General features: G+C 43.2%; 1 protein-coding gene across 3 annotated transcripts in view; it reads right to left on the reverse strand.

Moving 5' to 3' along the window:
- LOC121450461 (phosphatidylinositol 4-phosphate 5-kinase type-1 alpha) overlaps positions 1–15,909 on the reverse strand; it is a 42,267-nt gene extending 26,358 nt beyond the window's left edge. For all 3 annotated transcript variants that reach the window (XM_041655362.1, XM_041655363.1, XM_041655361.1), the window contains exon 1: positions 15,470–15,909. In XM_041655362.1, the coding sequence (XP_041511296.1) occupies positions 15,470–15,545 (76 nt within the window). In that variant the 5' untranslated portion in view covers positions 15,546–15,909. The remainder of the gene's footprint in view (positions 1–15,469) is intronic.
- Positions 15,910–20,387: the final 4,478 nt, after the last annotated feature.

Raw genomic sequence — 20,387 nt, forward strand, 5'->3', positions numbered from 1 at the left:
AGTGCGTGGTGGTACATGCCTTTCCCCACAGCACTTGGGGGGACAGAGGCATATGGATCTCTGTGAGTTCAAGGCCAGCCTGGTCTACAAATTGAGTTCCATAACAGCCAGCACTATGGAGAGAAACCCTGTCTCAAAAACAAAACAAAAAAATAGCACTTTATGCCGGGCGGTGGTGGCGCACGCCTTTAATCCCAGCACTCGGGAGGCAGAGGCAGGCGGATCTCTGTGAGTTCGAGGCCAGCCTGGTCTACAAGAGCTAGTTCCAGGACAGGAACCAAAAGCTACGGAGAAACCCTGTCTCGAAAAATAAAAAAAAAAAAAATAGCACTTTATTTTGCGATGGAGTCTTGCTATGTTGCTCAAATGATCCTCTCACCTTAGCCTTCTAAGAAGCTTCCAGCATACACACACCTGGCTCAGAGAGTACAGGTATTCTTTATGGTTTTGGTGTTCTCTACCCAGGCTGCCCTCACTAATGGAAACCAACTCTCCAGCACTAGTCCTTCAAGTGCTAGGATTACAGGAACAGACTACCAAACACATTTTAGAAGGAACTTTTTTGTTTTTGCTTAAGATATTAGTGGGACCAGGCATGGTAGCACTTGGAAGGCAGAGACAGGCAGATGTCTGACTCCAAGTTTGAGGCCAGCCTGGTCTAAACAGAGTTACATGACAGCCAGGACCACATAAAGAGACTCTTCTCTCAAAAAGAAAAAACAAAAAGTAAGTCAGCCAGCATTAAATATGCCAGCACTCAGAAGGCAGAAGTAGTCAGATCTCCGACCACAAGGTCAGCCTGAGTTATGAGAGACCTTGTCTCAAAAGAACAAACGCATGGCTGGCAAGATGGCTCAGTGGGTACTTGTTATGCAGGTCTGCCTATCTCAGTTCATCTTCTGGACACAGGCACAGGAGAGAGAACTGAGTCTACAGTTGTCCTCTACCCTCCACATATGCATGCCCCACACAAATCTCTCCCTCTCACACATGTACACAATAAATTTTATACTAAAACAATAATAAAAAATTTAAAACAAAACAGCATGACTTTTCACTGCTATGCTATATTAGATCAAAAGAAGACTTCCAATAGATAAACACAAGAGTTTCTTTTAGATATCTTGTACTTATCTACAAGATCAGTTATTAATTCTTGGCAAAACCATATGTTAACAGGGCTAGAGAAATGGGTTATCAATTAATCACTGACTGCTTTTCCAGAGGACCTGGTTCAATTCCCAGCACTCACATGGCAGCTTCAAGGATTCCATACTTCTGGCCTCTACAGGCATTAGGCACAGAGCAGGCACACAGAAATACATGCAAGAAACCAACACCCATACACACAAAATAATAAAATAAAATAAATCATTTTTTAAAGCTGCATGTTAACTTTCAAAATTGTTTCTGAAGGAGTGACTAATAATTCACATACTAAGTATGCTTGTGAGAGTTCAGAATTTTGATGCTTCTAAAAGAGATCAGAAAGATTAAAGTTCTTTTCTGTGCTAGTCTCTCCTTGAAGGACTTCTGGCTCAGAGAGAATACATTCAGCAAGAAACATCTATTTTACAGCCAAGTTAGTTAACACAAATTAGCAAGGGGAAAGCAGGCAATCCAGCAGAGTGTTGCTCCTCTCCCATGATCAAGGCACTGGGTTTGATCCCCAGGACCAAAAAAATAAGACTAGCAGGAGCAATAACAACATAGTGGGTAAGAATATGGGCTCCAGAAAAAAAAAAAAAAGAGCACGCAAGAGAAAAAAGAATAAGAGTTTTACAATTAAGGCATTTAGATTTGCTAGGTCTTAACACAGGGTTCAACATTTACTAAATAGGTAAATTGGGCAGTTTGGTTAAAGCTCTCTAGGCCCTGGTTACTTCCTTCATAAAATGTAAAAATAAGGCCTGGAGAGAATACAAACTTTTCTTTTGCTGTCTGTTTTTTGAGATAGAGTTTCTCTATATTACTGTCCTGCTTTGTAGACCAGGCTGGCCTCAAACTCACAAGATTTACCTGTCTCTGCCTTCCAAGTGTTGGGATTAAGGCATGCACCACCACAGCCTGACAATACAAACTATTTTTGCTAGAGTATATTCAAATCTATAGGGTCAATCTCCTGCAAGTCCACCCCATCCACTACCAAAAAACAAGAACAGGGGGGGAAAAAAAGAAAAAGAAACCACAGGAATAGCATCAAGTACCTCCACAGAGCTGCTGTAAGAATCAAACCCCATAGACTTAGAGTAATTGTCAAGAAACACTATCAATTATCATTGTGAATGACTGTAACTACTTGTTTGGTCTTTTTCTTCCCAAGATAAGGTATCACTGTGTAGCCCATCTCCATTTACAACTCACTAGTTGGCAGTTCTCCTTCTTGAGCACTGACTGGGATTAAAGCCATGAGACTCCATGCTCAGGTGTAAGCAAACATTTTGAACCCCATCTACAGGATTGGAAAACTCAAGAGGAATAAGTATAACATAAATAGAAAAGAAAAAAAGAACTGAACTAATAAAAAAAAATTACAAGGAAAAAGCTGGGACTAATGCACTGAAACAAAACTGAGAAGGGTATGTATCCATGTTAAGACAGCATCGTCCTGGCAGAGGACACCACACACTATCACTGTTAGGGGAAGAGCTGGCTGCCAGTTACTACAAGGAGCTCATGCTTCTTCAGCACAGACACACATTGGATCTACCTCTCTTACGGTGGACCCCACAGCACAGAAAGTTGAAACCTGATAAGGGAAAAAAAGTAATCACTTATTCTGGAATACCATTTGCTTACAGTAGACTAAATATATTCACATTAGTTAATAAAAACCCACACGTACATAATGGCACTCAGTTTCCAGCACCACACTGTGAACTGACTGCTTTTGTCATTCTAAGTTAAATTGCTCCTATAAACTATCCAAGAGACATAGTCCTGGCACAAAAATTCCAGTAGCTGCCAGGTGGTAATGGCGCACACCTTTAATCCCAGAACTCAGGAGGAAGAGGCAGGCAGATCTCTGTGTGTTCAAAGCCAGCCTGGTCTACAGAGCTAGTGCCAGGGCTATTATACAGAAAAAACCAGTTTTGAAAAAAGTAAAATAAATAGATAAATAAAATTTTTAGGGTGAGAGGAGGGGGAGGGAAATGCGAGGCTGGGAGGAGGGGGAAACTTTTCCTTTTCTCAATAAAAAAAAAATAAAATATAAAAAAAAGTTAAAAAAAAATAAAATAAAATTTTTAAATTCCAGTAACCACAAAACTTTTACTCCAAATCATTTTAACTCTCCAGTAAATTCCAACTGGATGAACTTTTCAGATCTAAAGCTATTCTATATAGAGTGCATATACAAAGATAGTTACTGTACATAAGTGTATATAAGAAGTACAAATGTACAGGTACTGTATAGGAAAGAACATACGTAAAGAATAAATCACAGGGCGGTTTAAAATAGAAGACTATATAACCATTACTTTATATCAAACAACCATTATTTTTTAATGTATGTTTATTGATAACTTAGCATGTCATAATAAAAATAAAAAAACTTTAGTCAGGGTCTTATAAGTCCAGTCTAGCCTTGAACTCAGAACCTTCTGCCTCAGCTTTCCAAAATCTGGAATTATAGGTGTGAACCACTATACCCAAAAAAAGTTGCTGTAAAAGAAAGAACGGTAAGAGCTGATGGTGACTGCCTCTACCCAGCACCCACAGCTCACAGCTGTTTGCAACTCCAGTCCAGGGGATGGACGGCCTCGTTTGGACTCTGGAGGCATTGTGCACATGTGGTACACAGACATACATGTAGGCAAAACACCCATATACATAAGAACAAAATGGGAAAAAGAGTATGACAAACTTGAAAACAACTAGACATATACTTATTCATATGTAAAGACTCTCAAATGACAGTGAATACATGCTGATATCAGCTTAATTTGATTAGTTTCTATTTTTCATGAACCATAGATTAACCTTTTATAAACAGCATGTTGACTCTTTTTTTTGGGGGGGGAGGGTTGTTTTTTGTTTTGTTTTTTCAAGACAGGGTGTTACTCTGTCGCTTTGGAGACTGTCCTCGAACTCGCTCTGTAGACCAAGTTGGCCTCAAAATCAGAGATCTGCCTGCCTCTCAGTTTACAGCTGTAAACTGACATGTGGGTGCTGGGAATTGAACATGGGTCCTCTGGAAAAGCAGTCAGTGTCCTTAACCACTGAGCCATCTCTCCAGCCCAGGAAGTATGTTAATCTGTATACTGCAAACTAAAGAGACACACAGATTAAGTTTTAGTGTCATTCTCTTTGTTTAAAAACCTTTAGTTCTCCTGGTCTACAAGAGCTAGTTCCAGGACAGGAACCAAAAAGCTACGGAGAAACCCTGTCTCGAAAAATAAAAAACAAAACAAAACAAAACAAAAAAACCTTTAGTTCCAACATTCCAGTATTCAGCAGCTACCCAACAAACAAACCACTACCACCACCACCCAAACATACCTCAACTATGGTTCTTAACAAAATCACTGTCCCATATTACAAAAATAAGTTAGAAAGGAAAAAAATGCCTAAAGGACCATTTAATAAAGGTGCCTGCCATGGTACCTGACAACCTGAGTTCAATCCCTGGGACCCACATGGGAGGAAGAGAACTGATTCCTACACCTCATTCTTTGAATCTCCCCACACAAATGTATGCATAAACATACACATATACACATGGAGAAAAGTATAAAAAATTAATAATAAACAGGAGGCTGGACAGACGGCCAATTCAGTTTCAGGGGTTCTGATGCCTCTGGCATCTAAGGGCACCTAAACTCACATGAACATGCCCACATACAGACATGTATACATAACATCAAATCATTTTTTCTAATAGCATTATTTTGGGATAACCTACAATCTTAAACAAATATATATATACACACACACACACACACACACACACATATATATATATATATATACATACACACACATATATATGAATGAGACTCTTCTCTGAAAGAGGGAAGCATGGGGTTGGGAGGTAACTCCACAGGTAAAAAGATCTTGCTGTACAAGTCTAACAACCTGAGTTCAACCCCTAGAATCCACGTTAAGAAGTCCGGTGGATAAGAAGGCTAGAAGCCACTCCCAAATTTGTTCTCTGACCTCTATATGCATGGTATGGTGCATGCACAAAATAAATAAAAACTTAAAAAAAAAAAGACAGGGGCAGTATTGGCGCACACCTTTAATTCCAGCACTTGGGCAACAGAAGCAGGTGGATCTCTTTGAGTTTGAGGCCAGTCTGGCCTGCAGAGAGAGCTCCAGGACAGGCTCCAAAGCTACACAGAGAAACCAAAACAAACAAACAAACAAACAAGCAAACAAAAAGACAGGCTGGACAGATGGTTCAGCAGTTAAGAATACTGGCTACTCTTCCAGAGGTCCTGAGTTCAATTCCCAACAATCTCAGGTTGGCTCACAACTATCTACAATGAGATCTGGTGCCCTCTTCTGGCATGCAGACAGAGTACTGTATACATAATAAATAAAAAATAAATCTTTAAATAAAAAAAGACAACCCTATCTTCCAAATTATTAATGGTCTCTCTTATAATGTTGATACTCCATATCTCCATATTTGCATATCTCAGGCATGTTACAACTTGAAAAATATTTTTAAAAACCAAACAAAATAGGCTCTGGCAGACTGTGGTGTCACAATCTAATAATCCCAACACATTAAGTAGAAGTTATGATCCGCCATTATGGGTGCTGGGGCTGAACCTAGGTTCTCTGGAAGAGCAGCCAGTAGTGTTAACTGCTGAGTTACCTCTCCTGCCGACCTTTAAAACAAACAAACAAACAGGGTCTTATTACCTAGGTGGCCTGGAACTCACTAAGTAGCCCAATCTAGTTTTGAACTCACAGTGGTCCTCCTACCTCAGTCTCTCAAGTTGCTAAAATTGCAGGTATGCACCACAGCACCTAGCTGTTTAAAACTTCTGTGTAACTCTCTACCAGTTTAGTCCTTCGTAGCACCCTGTCTTGTGTTTGTGGAGGAAAAGATACTTGAAGGACTGCTTCCAGCCACTTTGCCAATCACCATTCTTTTTTTTTTTTTTTTTTTTTTGGATTTTTTGAGACAGGGTTTCTCCGTAGCTTTTGGTTCCTGTCCTGGAACTAGCTCTTGTAGACCAGGCTGGCCTCGAACTCACAGAGATCCGCCTGCCTCTCCCTCCCAAGTGCTGGGATTAAAGGCGTGCGCCACCACCGCCCGGCTGCCAATCACCATTCTTAATCTCTACAAACTTGCTTGGTAATACCAGGCAATCTGAAACTTTATCAGATTAAGAAGAATTAGAAGACTTAAAAAATAATAATAGGGACTGGAGAGATAGCTCAGCAGTTAAAAGGAGTGCCTGCTGTTCCAGAGATCCTGAGTCAATTCCCAGCAACCACGTGGTGGCTCACAACCATCTGTGGTAAGATCTGGTGCCCTCTTCTGGCCTGCCGAACACTGTATATATAATGAATAAATAAATCTTTAAAATAATACTAACAATAAAATGGAGGGGCCGACAATGGATGGCTCAGCAGTTAAAGGGAACTGGCTGCTGTTCCAGGGGAGCCAGCCACCTATATGGTAGATCACAATTGTCTGTAACTCCATTTCCAGGGAATCCAATACCCTCTCTGGCCTCTGTGGTCACTTTCATACAGGTACATGAAGGCAAAACACCTATAATACTAAAAATAATATTAAATTTATAAAAGAAAAAATGTCAGAAAAGAAAGAAGAGAACCAGGTAGTGGTGACGCACACCTTTAATCCCATCACTCGGGAGGGAGAGGCAGGTAAGTAGCTCTTGGTGAGTTCGAGGCCAACCTGGTCTACACAGCAAGTTCCAGGACAACCAGGACTATTACACAGAGAAATCCTGTCTTGAAACAACAAAACAACCACAAAAAGGAAACAGAAGAAAAAAATTATCAACATGATTCTGAGAAGTGTGAAAACAATATATTTCAGAGGGTGATAACTGGGTCTGGAGGGATGGCTCAAGGGTTAAGAGCACTCGCTATACTTCCAGGACCTGAGTTCTATTCCTAGAATCTACAACAGGGGGCAGCCTGCAACTCTAGCTCCAAGAGATTCAAATGCCCATTTCTGGCCTCCTTGGACATGGCATTCACTCATACATACACACACAGATACACATAAATTTAATAAAAGTGAATCTCTAAAAATAAAGTGGTTATAATTTAAACAAAGACATCTTCATATAGTATGTAGTTCTGAAGTGAGCTGGGCTCTCTCTAGTATGTGGAACAAAACAGGGCTGGCCTCAATAGCAAAGCCTCTCCCAGCACTTTCAGAGGAGAAGCATTTCCTTTGGAGATGAGATGACATCATCCACTAGTCGAGAATCTAAAAGACACTGTGGGACTGACTTCAGTGTTTGAAGTACACATATAATTTGTGGATGCTTGAGGCTAGCCGGACGTGCATTCTTCAGACAACTAGTTTTGCCTGAACAGGTCATAGATAAGGTATTTCAGAGACTCAATTCAATACTTACCAATAACACAACTTAAATGTTTCACAAAGTAAAATACTAACTCTTAGAAGCTAGTTTCAGAAAAAAAACAAAAAAACCAACAAATTCAAAAACTAAAAATCTCTCTCCAACAATAAAACAATGAAAAAAAAAAAGCTAGTTTGTTGAAATATCCAGAACACCTCTTTGCTCCCCTAATCTGGAATACTGAAAATCATTCTAACTATACCCTTCAGGCAGGAGGCACAGTATGTTCCCCAAAAAACAACACTCAGAAATATCAGCATGCTTCATGAAGAGCTGGAGATCACAGTCAGCTCTAAGTGACAATGAATGTTAAAAGAAGAAAGACAATGATAATGCCAAGGCCTCAGAAATCTAAGACAAGGGGATCTCAAGCCCAAGGCCAACAGAGGCTAAATAGGAAGATTGTGCTTCAAGAGGTTAAACAATAATTTAAACTTAGAACTGGCAGGGATGGTGCTGCATACCTTTAGTCCCAGCCCTTGAGAGGCAGAGGATCTCTGTAATGGAGGCCAGCCTGTTCTACAGAGTGAGTTCCAGACCAGCCAGAGTCCACAGAGAAACTTTGTCTTGAAACACCACTACCCACCACCCTCCACCCCCTGAAACAAAACAAACAAAAACACCTGGACAGTGCACTTTTAATTCTTGCACCCAGGAGACCAGGAGTTCAAGATCTGCCTTAGTACAAAGTGAATTTGAGGCCAGTTTAGACTCTGTCTCAAAAGTGGAGGGAACAGGGACTGGACCAAAACTACCTCCACAACCGTAACTGAATCAAAGCAATTAAAACCAAGCCACATGGCAAAGAAAAGCTCAATTTTTGTTTCCCAGCAAGTATCAATTTTCCTTTCACAGAACAGAAAAAGTCAGAAAAGTCAAGGAAGGACCTAAAAATAAAAGCTCAAAAGTAGTTTGAACCAGGTAGTAGTGGCACACACCTTTAATCCCACCACTCAAGATGCAGAGGAAGTCAGATCTCTGTGAGTTAGAGGCCAGCCTGGTCTACAAATCAAGTTCCCAGACATCTAGAACTGTTACACAAAGAAACCCTGTCTCGAAACACACACACACACAACAACTTTGAACTGAGACAGCAAAATGGTGCATCAAGTAAAGGCACTTACCATCAAGCCCAATGACCTAAATTCAATCCACAGAATTCCCACGGTAGAAGGAGAGGATCAACTCCTCTGTAGCCCACAGCCATTTTCTGAATATGCATGCATGCCCTGGCAAGCTCCACTACCACAGATCCACCAAAGAAATGCAGAAAACATTTGTTTTAGTTTCATCTACCAATCCTGTCACCTAATAGCCAATATATTGCCAGGAATGAGCCATAAGTTTACTAAGATCCTTTTTAATAGCATTCAATCACCCCTGTCTCTAGTAAAACTCTCAAACCTCAATTGCATAATTTAGAAAATGAGGAGGTGAAATTAAAATTTTCTTCTAATGAACTTTTACTTTCAGTACCATAAAAGCAAATTTCACCATATTCCTTGGCACCAATATTTTGCCCAAAATTATTAAAAAAAAAAATCTGTCTTTTTTTTTTCCCAAGACAGGGTCTTACTATGTAGCCCTGGCTGTCCTGCAACTCACTCTGTAGAATAGGATAGTCTGGAATTTAGAGATTAGCCTACCTCTGGCTCCCAGGAGTGATGGAATTAATGGCTGGTGTCATCACAACCAGTCAAGTTTTTTTTCTTTTTTTCTTCTTTCGGGACAGGGTTTCTCTGCATAGCCCTGGCTGTGCTGGAACTTGCTCTGCAGACCAGGCTGGCCTTGAACTCACAGAGATCCTCCTGCTTCTGCCTCCTGAGTGCTGGGATTAAAGGCATGTGCCACCGCTGCTGGCTGCCAGCTGCCAAGTCTTTTCTTAAAAGACCTGAGCCTTCTGAATCAGTCAGCCATAGTCAAGAGGCATTTAAGATTTTTTTTTTTTTTTGACAGATTGCCACCTCCCAATTCTATGTCCAAAGTTTGGGTTTTTCTTTTGTGATGGAGAGTCTTTTGCTCTATAGTCCTAGTTAGCATGAAACTATGCAAACCAGACTGGCCTCAAAAGTTGTGCCAAGGGGGCTGGAGAGATGGCTCAGCGGTTAAGAACATTGCCTGCTCTTCCAAAGGTCCTGAGTTCAATTCCCAGCAACCACATGGTGGCTCACAACCATCTGTAATGAGGTCTGGTGCCCTCTTCTGGCCTGTAGGAATACACGCAGACAGAATATTGTATACATAATAAATAAATATTTAAAAAAAAAAAAAAAAAAAAAAAAAAAAAAAAAAAGTTGTGCCAATACTCCTGCTTCTGCCTGAGTCCTGGGAATCCGGCAACTCAGGCATATGTCATCACACTCCACTCTGGTTCTAGCTATCTGAAGTTTTGCAGATTAATATACACATATTCCAGGGTGGTAGAGCTTGACTAGATTATGCTTGCATTCCATCCTGAAACTTGGGGGAGGGAGTCTATGCGAACAAAATGCATGCAAGGTTCAACAGAAAAGGTTTAGCTTTTATGATTTCAAATCAAGTATCAACTGCAAACAGCACTTCCCTTAACCAGCAAAATAAAAATATAGGCAGCTGATAATGAAGACTTCACGAAGTCTGCCTGAGACAAAATTAAAAAAATAGTAATAACTCTGCCTTTTCTTTCTTTCTTTTGTTCAGATGCTGGCCCAAAACTGAGTGACGCTTCCTCTGAAACACTGAACTTGCTCAGTTTTTCTGACCTCCATGGCTAACTTCAAAGGCATGACTTTGGGGGCTCAACAGTTACTGGCTGTTGTTCTTCAGGGAGGGGAATTCAGTTTCTAGCACTGATTGTTCAGAACCACCTGTAATTTCTGTTCCAAGATTCTATGCCATCTTCTGACCACTGCAGGTCATGTGGCCATGTGGCATACACTAATACAGACAGACAGACACACACACACATACACACACACACAAATAAAAATTTGAGTTGCTCTCTATCTTTCTCCTAGCAAATACTAGAATTTCCAGCTTGCCTGACCTATTGTTTTCTCTCAAACTCTAACAAAATGGTCCCTGAAGGTCAAATAAATAAATAAAAATATAGCCCCTTTTATACAGGTTCTTGTCAATGAGAACTTACAGCTTAAGAGATTTGTTTGGTTTTTTGGGGGGAGTTTGTTTTGTTTTGATTTTTAGAGAAAGGGTTTCTCTGTAGCTTTTGAGCCTGTCCTTGTAGACCAGGCTGGCCTCAAACTCACAGGAATCCACCTGTCTCTGCCTCCCAAGAGCTGGGATTAAAGGCGTGAGCCACCACTGCCCGGCCAAGAGATTTGTTAACCTACACTATGCAGAGATGAGCTGATACATATAGTCATATATTCTAAGAAAGGCCTCTTCTCCTCCCCTCAGAACTCCGCTTGGCTACTTCATCTATCCTAACACCATTTCTGGAACAGAATGTTGGGCTTAGTTTGGAATAAAGAGAGATTCCCTCCACTTGGGTGACTATAGAGAAAACAGTGTACCTCACCAATGTTTTTATCTTGCCAAAAAAAAAAAAAACATACAAAGAAGAGACAAAAAAAAAACTTGTAATTTTAATCTTCTTGCCTTTTGTTTTAGGACAGGGTCTCACGTTACCCAAGCTGGCCTTGAACTCTCTATCCAGCTTTCTGTACCACCACACCTGGCCTTCCTTGCTATCTTCTTTATTCATTTATTTACTTTATATGCACCCTGTACATGCCCTTGCTATTTTCTTCATGCCATGTAAGGTAAGGATACTCAAAAATTTTAAGACATTTGAAGGCAGACACAGGCCTACTTACTTACCAGAAGTAAGCCTGGTCTACATACCAAGCTCCAAGACAACCATGGCTACATAGTGAGATTCTGTCTCAATGGAAAAAAACCTCAAAGAGAAAAAGGTTAAACATCAGGTGGAGGTGGTACAGGCCTTTAATCCCAGCATTTGGAGGCAGAAGTAGATCTCTGTGAGTTCAAGGCCAGTCTGGCCTACAGAATGAGTTCCAGGACAGCCAGGGCTACACAGTGAAGAAGAAGAAAAAAAAAAAAAAAGGAGGAAAGAGTTTAACTTAAATGAATAAAATAACACTAGGCAGAGTCATCCACCTGTACTCTCAGTTCAGGAGGCTGAAGCAGGAAAATTATAAATTAAGAGACCAACCTGGGTAGCACAGGAAGACTCATCCCAGAAAGAAAGAAAGAAAGAAAGAAAGAAAGAAAGAAAGAAAGGTTGTTGGTGGCTCGCTCCCTTATCTCAACTATAGGAAGACTATTGCAGGAGGATCACATCAAGTTCACAAAACCTTAAGAAAATCTCAGCTCATAAAAAAGCAAACAAACAGAAAGAAAATACCCTTCTCCCCCTTATCTGGATTCTTATTCTGGTTCTTGTTTTCTCTGTTCATAACACAAGCCATGGTTTCCTATATGATCAAAGAAAAACAAGCTAATAAAATATTTAATAGCTTTCAGGTAGCACATATTTCAGCAAAGGCATTAATCAGAAGAGTTAGCATCAACCCTGGAGCGCACAGACAGAAACAAGTAAAACATACTATTCTGACACTCAAAGCTAACCTTCAAGTAAACATACCAACTAATCTCAGATACTAGACATCTATAAAACAAAATACAATTATACCTGACACTGAGCCTAAAAAAGTCATGGCAGAAAAAATATTTAAACAAAAACAATGACACTCTGAGAAGCCAAGTGTGACTGAATTTATTTACATGTATCTAGCTACCATAGCAACTACAGTAGTCTAAAGCAGAAGGTTTGACTGAAGGCCCTGAAGTCCAGGGCAAGTCCAGTAAAGACCTGACGTTGTTTGTTGTCATTTAAGAAGTAGTAGGGAGATCAGGCTGGCAGGATGGCTCAGCGGGTAAGGGCATTTGTTACCAAGCGCACAGAAGTCTGAGGACCCATATGATGGAAGATTCAGATGGAAGGGTAAGGTGTCCTCTAGCTTTCACTTATGAGCACATACACGCACGCATACATGCACTCTCAAAATAAAAATGTAGTTTTAAAGACAGAAGGTCTGATAAAACACATGTGGCAGCTCACGCTGATTAAAACAAACAAAAACAGCAAACAAGAAACCAGAAGAAGTCGGTGTGACCAGACTAGCTAAACAGCAAACCCTGTCTCAAAAACAGCCAGCCTGCCTGGTGTGGTGACACACAACTTTACCCCAGCACCTGGAAGGCAGAGGCAGGCAGATTTCTAAGTTCCAGGCCAGGCTGGTCTACGAACCGAAACAAACAAACAGAAGCAATAGCTAAGTAGAGAATCAGTACAGGAGTGTGGGGTTATTCCAAATCATTTATGGTTTCGATAAAATACAACAGATGAGCAAGGAGTGACTGTTCCACAGCTGTTCTCGGGTGAAGCAGAAGGAACTAGAGCTCACAATCATCTAAGGTTTCAAATGGTTCTTTTTCTTTTGGGGAGTCAAATGTGATTATCACCTAAAGTTTCAGATGTTTTTCTTTTGGGGAGTCAAATGTGACTTTAACCACAGAGCTCTCACTTCAGGGGAGCAATACACCTCTGGGCATTGGCCTCCCTTTTTAACTTCTACTCTAACCTCAAATCCAGACTCCAAACACCCGAGGCGATGACTCCGCCGAGTTCCTACCAAAACAGCATGGTCTACATGGAGAGCTCTAGACCAACTAAGACGGCACCTTCAGACTGTCTCAAAACAACAACAAACACAAACTCCAAAACAGAAACTCTTGGCTCTCATTTCTAGCAAAAGCTGAACTTGGCAACTTGAATTCCAAGTTACTGACTGACTGAAGAGAACAGGAAACCAGGACCTCGGACCCCTGAACAGATTGTCAGTCAACAGTACCTCATCAGGGCTGATTTTATGAAGTGGGTGTCATTATCCAAATAATGAAGACAGGGAAAAAACAAAGGAAAGGAATATGTTTTCTTTATAGACCAAACAGCAGAACCTAGGTGGCAAACTACACACTTACTACCAATCAAAACCTAAGAAGAAGCATATGATGACAGTTACCCTAAGATGAAATTCATTTACAAGTGCCTCCTCCAGATTCAAACACGGTAACTACTCCAATGGAAAAAATGGTAAATATCATTTAAGAGCTTATGGTTTTCCCAATGTGGTGAGGCACACCTGTAATCCCAGTACTTGAGAGGCAGAAGCAGGAAGAGCTCATGAGTTTGAGGCCAGCCTGCTCTATATATTGAGTAGCCAAGACTACAATGAGAGATCCTGTCTCAAAAATAAAACAAGAAAAAGAATGTTAAAAATAATCTAAGTAGGCATCCTGGAACAGGCCTCTAATTCTAGCACTTACAAGACAGACTATGGTGGATTTGAGGCACACCTTTGATACCAGCATCAGGAAGCAGAAGCAGGGGATCTGTGTGAGTTCAAGGCTGGCCTGGTCTACAGAGCGAGTTCCAGGACTGGCTCCATAGATACTGAGAAACCCTGTCTAAGAAAAAAAGAAAAGAAAAAAATAAAAATAATCAAGTAAGACCGGTGGTGGTGGCGCACACCTTTAATCTCAGCAGAGGCAGATGGTTCTCTGTGAGTTCAAGGCCAGCCTGGTCTACAGAGCGAGTTTCAGGACAGCTAGGGCTGTTATGACAGAAAAACTCTGGTTTGGAAAAAAAAAATTGTTATGGCTCACAGCTCTCTAGTGCTTTTAGAGGAAAGGCAAAAAGCTACCTCTCCACAAAGCTGGAAGTGTCTATGACTATATTTCCTCTGTCTAAGATGAAATGTTTAGGATTTAACTCAAGCCAATCCAAAATAAGAACAAAAATCCCAGGCCTAAGAAAAAAATCAGTTCTTAAGAAAAGCACCTAACAGGCAGGCAGCTTCTCAGGCAACAGTTACTGAGGAACACCACCGTTCCTGACAGCTTCTGATTCACCTCCCATACACATTTCCCTCCTACACACAATCTGGGGCTCTTCCTACTGGGCCTTTCAGTCCCAGCTCCATTAGTCTCCAGTGCCCGGTTCCCTTGGGATTTCTTCGTCCATCACCGCGGCATTCCTCCAGTCGTATCCTATTATGCAATATTCCCCATGGCACTAGGAGTCACACACCCTCCCCATCTTCCCGGCCTCACTGCAGGCCCAACTCGGGCTCTTGTACAATTCAAGCTTCCATTTCCTTCACCCTCCCCACTTCAGGGTCTTCTGACCTTTACCCCGCCCCCCTCCTTTCAAACACTTGAGAGTTCTCCTTGTACACCCCTGCAGTCCCAGTCGGGAAGACAGGCGGTGCCGGTCTCAGAACACAGACAACAAAACTCACCGCTCCTTTCTGAAGGCAGAAATCACCGAGAGAGTTAATCTGAGAAAACACGTCTGTGGCCGCACTGCTGCGGGCAAGAGGAATGACGCATGGGGGAGGCTGAGGGGAACCGCCACTCCCCAGAAAATCCACAATCCCCTCACTCCTCAACGATGGATCTATCGACTCCGCAATCAACTGCGGCTCCGCCCCACACCGGGGACCCCGTCCACCAACACTCCGCTGACGCTGTACCCTCTGACTAAGATCCTGGGCTCGAACCCGCGCCTGACGCACTCTGGCCAAGCCCTCCGCCACCTGGCTGTGCCCCCTCCACCATCCTCCATCCCTCCTCCTCAAAGCCCTCAACGACATCGCCGCTGAGACCCAGTGCGGGCGTTTCCGTCGGCTTCTCTTTCCTAGTGGCACCCATCCTTTCCCCCGAACTCCTCCAGGGCTCCCCAGTTGTCCAGTATGTTAGGGACAACCACTCGGACACCCAGGCTCCGGGCCCCCCTTCCCAGGCGTCGTCCCTGCTCCCGTCCCAGCCTTCCCGGCCGGCTGCCCGCGGCCCCCCGGGCTCACCTGCGGTTCCGGCGGGGACCCCGGCATCAAGAGAGGAAAACCCGGCCGCCGCTGGCCCAGAGGAGGCGGACGCCATCTTGGCAGCCCCTTCCCCCTCAGCGGCCTCGCTCCCTTTCAATCCGGCTCTTCCTTTTCTCGGAATCGAATCTTCCCCACGTCTCTTCACAGAACCCGCGTTCTGCGGGCTTCTCAGGGGCGTTGTTCAGGCTCCAGGACCCGCTCAGGACCGCACCACCTGCCCGGCATGGGGGAGAGCGCCCGTCTCTCGCCCTCCGAGCAACTCCAACAGTTCTCCGCCAAAGCGCCCTTCTCCCGCCAGCGGGCACCTTCAAGCCGGCTGCCGGCCTCCCCGCGCCCGCGCCCGGGCGAGCCGAAAGGAGACAGCAGGCGGCGGAAGGCCCGAGAGCGAGCGCCCTCCTCCTCCTCCTCCTCCCCGACCCAGCCTGTTTATCGCCAGCTCCGCCGCTCAGCTTAGGGTGGGCGGCCAAGGAAATCCCAGCACTGCGCGTGCGCCCCGCCTTCCTACAGCGCCCTCCGTCAATCCTGAGGGAAGCAAAGCCAATCCGGAGGCGGTCGTGGGTCACGTGTAGATCACGTCATACCCTGAGGACGCCACCGGCGGAAGATTTGGGCCTACGGTGGCCCGGTAGGCCAATATAGGTTCGTGTCTTTGACCGTGTTGCGTTCAGTTTGCTGTGAGGTCTGGTCGAGAATCAGTTGGACTGGGAAGGACTGGGCGCTTCGAATGACAGCCCTGGAAAGAACCCAGGACGCAGCTCTGGTGTCAAGTCCGAGATGCTAAGCACTTGTGTACTATAAACACATCACAACCACCAAGAATTCTTCCAGCCTTTACTGTTTAAGGTGCGGGCTTGTGGGACCCTTCCTTCTTAAGACATGAGAGTTTGTTTTGTTTGCTTCAAACAATGCTAGACACGGTGACTGAGTTCAGTAAATGTAAACATGTTTGATAAATAAGTCAATGGGGATTTGTCAACAATATGACAACAAGAAAAGTAAGAAAAATACACAAAAACAAAGTTTAAAAGGCCTGTGAAAAAGACTGCAGGACTCGATCAGACTGTATCACACGATCTTCCTCCCATCCAAAGTCCTCCTTAGTGTCCAGTTGCTAATTACCTGTACTCCAAAGGGCACAGAATCACAGAGGAATTCCCTTCTAGCCTAACCTTCTGATGAACTCTGCCCAGTTTTAGCAAAGGACCGTGGTGGCTGTGCTTATCGTGGGAGCCCTAGTGAAGACCTCTCCAACAACCTGAGCTTCGGAAGAGCAAAGCCTGCTTCGTTCTTGGATGTCATCTCCTGTCACGTCTTTGTACAAGACAGGCACTCAATAATTATTTGAGAAATGAATTCTTAAAAAGGCATGGAAAAGCAACCTAAGGTGGCCCGGAAGCCTATCCAGATTTTTTTTTTTTTTTTGAAGGGAACCCAGGACCAGAGCATCCATCAAAAATCTCCCATTCACTAACCTCTCGGATTTCTTTCTCTTCCTTCACAACCTAAAATCGTTGTTTTCTTACTGCCATCTGCTGGCTTCTTTGTGCTCCGCTCCCTTGGGTACTGAAAGCAGACAAACAGCACTGTGAGTAGGTATTAAGGAAATATTGTTTGTTATGCTATCCCTAAAACCTTCACCCAGTGAACAGCACTGGAATTAGGGTGAAGCATAGGATCTGTCTCACAGGTCCTCAGTAAATACTGTTAGATAAATTGTTCATATTTCCAGAGCAGGCTTTCAGTTACCTGGGGACTGTCAAGACATCAGATAAAAGTACCAAGGTTGATGACCCAAGTTCTATCCCTGGCTCACTATGGTGGGATAAGAAAATTGATCCAGCCAGGCACTGATGGCGCATGCCTTTAATCCCAGCACTCAGGAGGCAGAGGCAGGCGGATCTCTGTCAGTTTGAGGCCAGCCTGGTCTACAAGAGCTAGTTCCAGGACAGCTAGAACTAGTATGTAGAGAAACCTTGTCTCGAGAAAAAAAAATCAAGAAAAGAGGGGGTACAGGAGAGAATTTCTCCACTCAAGTTTTCCCCCGACCTCCACATACATGAGTGCACACATTAAATTAGTTAAGTGTAAATTCACTTAATTGATACCATTTCCCAAATTGCTCTAAAAATCAGCTGAGGGAGACATTAAAGCTATTTCTGATTTTGAAATTGCAAATAGACCGTTAAGACCTGAATGACTAAGACAGTTAGCAACAGAATTTTCTTCCTATAATCTTTATTTCAGGCCTAAAAGAAAAAAAATCCATTTTACAGCTTCCTAGTCACCTTTGTTTCTACCTTGAGTACCAGAAAATGGCCGCTGTAACCTGGCCACCTAACGCCACTGTAACCTGCCCCACCTGTGCTCTTCCTTTACCTGTGTCTCCCTCATAAGCCTATTCTATTTTTTTTTTTTCGGTTTTTTGAGACAGGGTTTCTCTGTAGCTTTGGAGCCTGTTCTGGAACTAGTTCTTGTAGACCAGGCTGGCCTCGAACTCACAGAGATCCACCTGTCTCTGCCTCCTGAGTGCTGGGATTAAAGGTGTGCGCCACCACCACCCAGCCAAGACTCCACTTTTTAGAGCAAAGTGATGCTTTTCATTTTTACAGCTGAAGAAGGTAGACTATGCCTGGCACTCATTAAGTTCCCGAAATATGTTTTCTAAATATGTAAATGGGAGAAGGTGAAATTCCAAAAGTGGAATTAAGATCTGGAATTAAGATATGGTGCCGGACGGTGGTGGTGCACGCCTTTAATCCCAGCACTAGGGAGGCAGAGGCAGGCGGATCTCTGTGAGTTCGAGGCCAGCCTGGTCTACAAGAGCTAGTTCCAGGACAGGAACCAAAAAGCTACGGAGAAACCCTGTCTTGAAAAAAAAAAAAGATATGGTGGAGCCAGGCATAATAGCACATGCTTTTAATCCCAGCACTTTGGAGGCAAAGTCAGGCTGGTCTCTGTGAGTCCAAAGCCAGCCTGGTCTACATAGCCAGTTCCAGAACAGCCAGAGTTCCATGGTGAAACCTTGTCTTGAAATAATAATAGCAATAATATAATTATTGTTTAAAGATTTAGGTGTGGTGGTACATGCCTGAGGTCCCAGCTACTCAGAAGTTTAGGGGAGGAAAATCTTCATTTCCAGAACAGCCTGAGCAATAAGCAAAATAGCATATCTTTGTCTCGAGGATAAATACAACAAAAAGGAGAACTAGGTATGTTTAAGAAGCATTTTATCGTAAGTCTCTCTGCCCAAACTTCCCAGTGCTCGAGGTGTCCTCTGAGTCATAGCGATTCTCTTTCCCCAGCAACATTCCTGGCATAGCAGGACTGGGGTGATGTGGCAAGGTGTGGGGCAGAGCAGACTGCGTGGGCTTGGTTCTCCTGAGGAAATGGAAAAGGGTGTTCACCAGTACATACTTTCGGAAGGCAGGCATTTGGTGAGCTCAAAGTGGGGCCACCCCTTCCCTCTGGAGTTCCTGTGAATGCACTTTATCAAAGCACCTCTTCCCTGCCTCGTACAAGGCCCTCGATTTAATTCCTGGCCCTGAAAAAAAAAAATGAAAACAACAATGAAAAAAAACAGTAAAAGAATGAGTACCTATTTCATCTAGTTAGTCTTCCATTAATTACCTAGGCCCAGCTTTATCCCAGGCACTCAGAATTCCTAATACAGACAGAGACAACCTCTCTCCTCACTTGGGATGCACCTCAGTAGTTGAGTGCTCCACTAGCATTCCTGGGGCCTTGGGGTCAATTCCCAGCAATGAAGAAAAGAAAAATACCCAAATAGAAAAAAAAATCCTTCAACCTAGTATCATGAAACAGTCAAAAGACCAAGGCAGACCAGTTCAAGACTGGCCTTGTTACTACGGCGTTCCAAGGTAGCTTGGATTATATAATGAGACCCTATCTCATAAAACTACTCCGTGGGTAGAGGTATTTGCCATCAAGCCTGTTGACCTCATCTTGTGTCCCAGGGTCCACAGAGTAAGAGGGGAGAGCCAATTCCTGAAGTTGCCTTTTGACCTCCACATCAGTACAGTGACCTGTGCTCACATGCGAACACAGACACAGTTTTAAAAATGTAATAAGAATTTTAAATATATTCTTTAAAATAGGCCTGACAGTGGTGGCTCATGCCTTTAATCCCAGCACTTGAGAGGCAGAGGCAGGCAGATCTCTGAGTTTGAGGCCAGCTTGGTCTACAGAGCAAGTTCCAGGACAGGCTCCAAAGCTACAGAGAGAAACCCTGTCTTGAAAAACAAAAACAAAAAAAAAATTAAAAAATGCCAGTTATAGGGGTGCACACTTTTAACTCTAGCACTTGGGAGGCTGAGGCATGCAGAACTCTATGAGTTCAAAGCCAGCCTGATCAACAGAGAGAGTTCCAAAACAGCCAGAACTACATGGTGATACGCTGTTTCAAAGACAACAACAAAGCAAACAAGCAAAGAAACAAAAGTTCACAAACAAATGGGGATGGGACCATAAATCACTGGAATGAAATTAATAAGTATCAGTATGGAATTGTCTGAGTGTTATATTTCTTTTGTTTTAATTTTTAATTTATTTTTATTTCATGTGCATTGGTGTTTTGCCTGCACGTATGTCTGTGTGAGGGTGTTAGAGGCCCTGGAATTGTGAGCGGCCATGTGGGTGTTGAGTATTGAACCCTGGTCCTCTGGAAGAGCAGCCAGTGCTCTTAACCACTGAGCCATCTCTCCAGCCCCTTGAGTGCTGTATTTCAGAACAAACCATGAAAACAGAAGTTCACGCAGTCTCGACAACACAGACTGTTTGAATTTGGAACTATTTCCGAGACTCTGGGAGACATCCTATCCATGTTTGCGGAAGCTGTGTCTAGAAAGAGAAGAATGGGTGTTTGGGAACTCCTCACTGT

The sequence above is a fragment of the Microtus oregoni genome, unplaced genomic scaffold (genome assembly GCF_018167655.1).
Source record: "Microtus oregoni isolate MIOR12 unplaced genomic scaffold, Mior012 000007F_ref0000211, whole genome shotgun sequence".
Classification (NCBI taxonomy): domain Eukaryota; kingdom Metazoa; phylum Chordata; class Mammalia; order Rodentia; family Cricetidae; genus Microtus; species Microtus oregoni.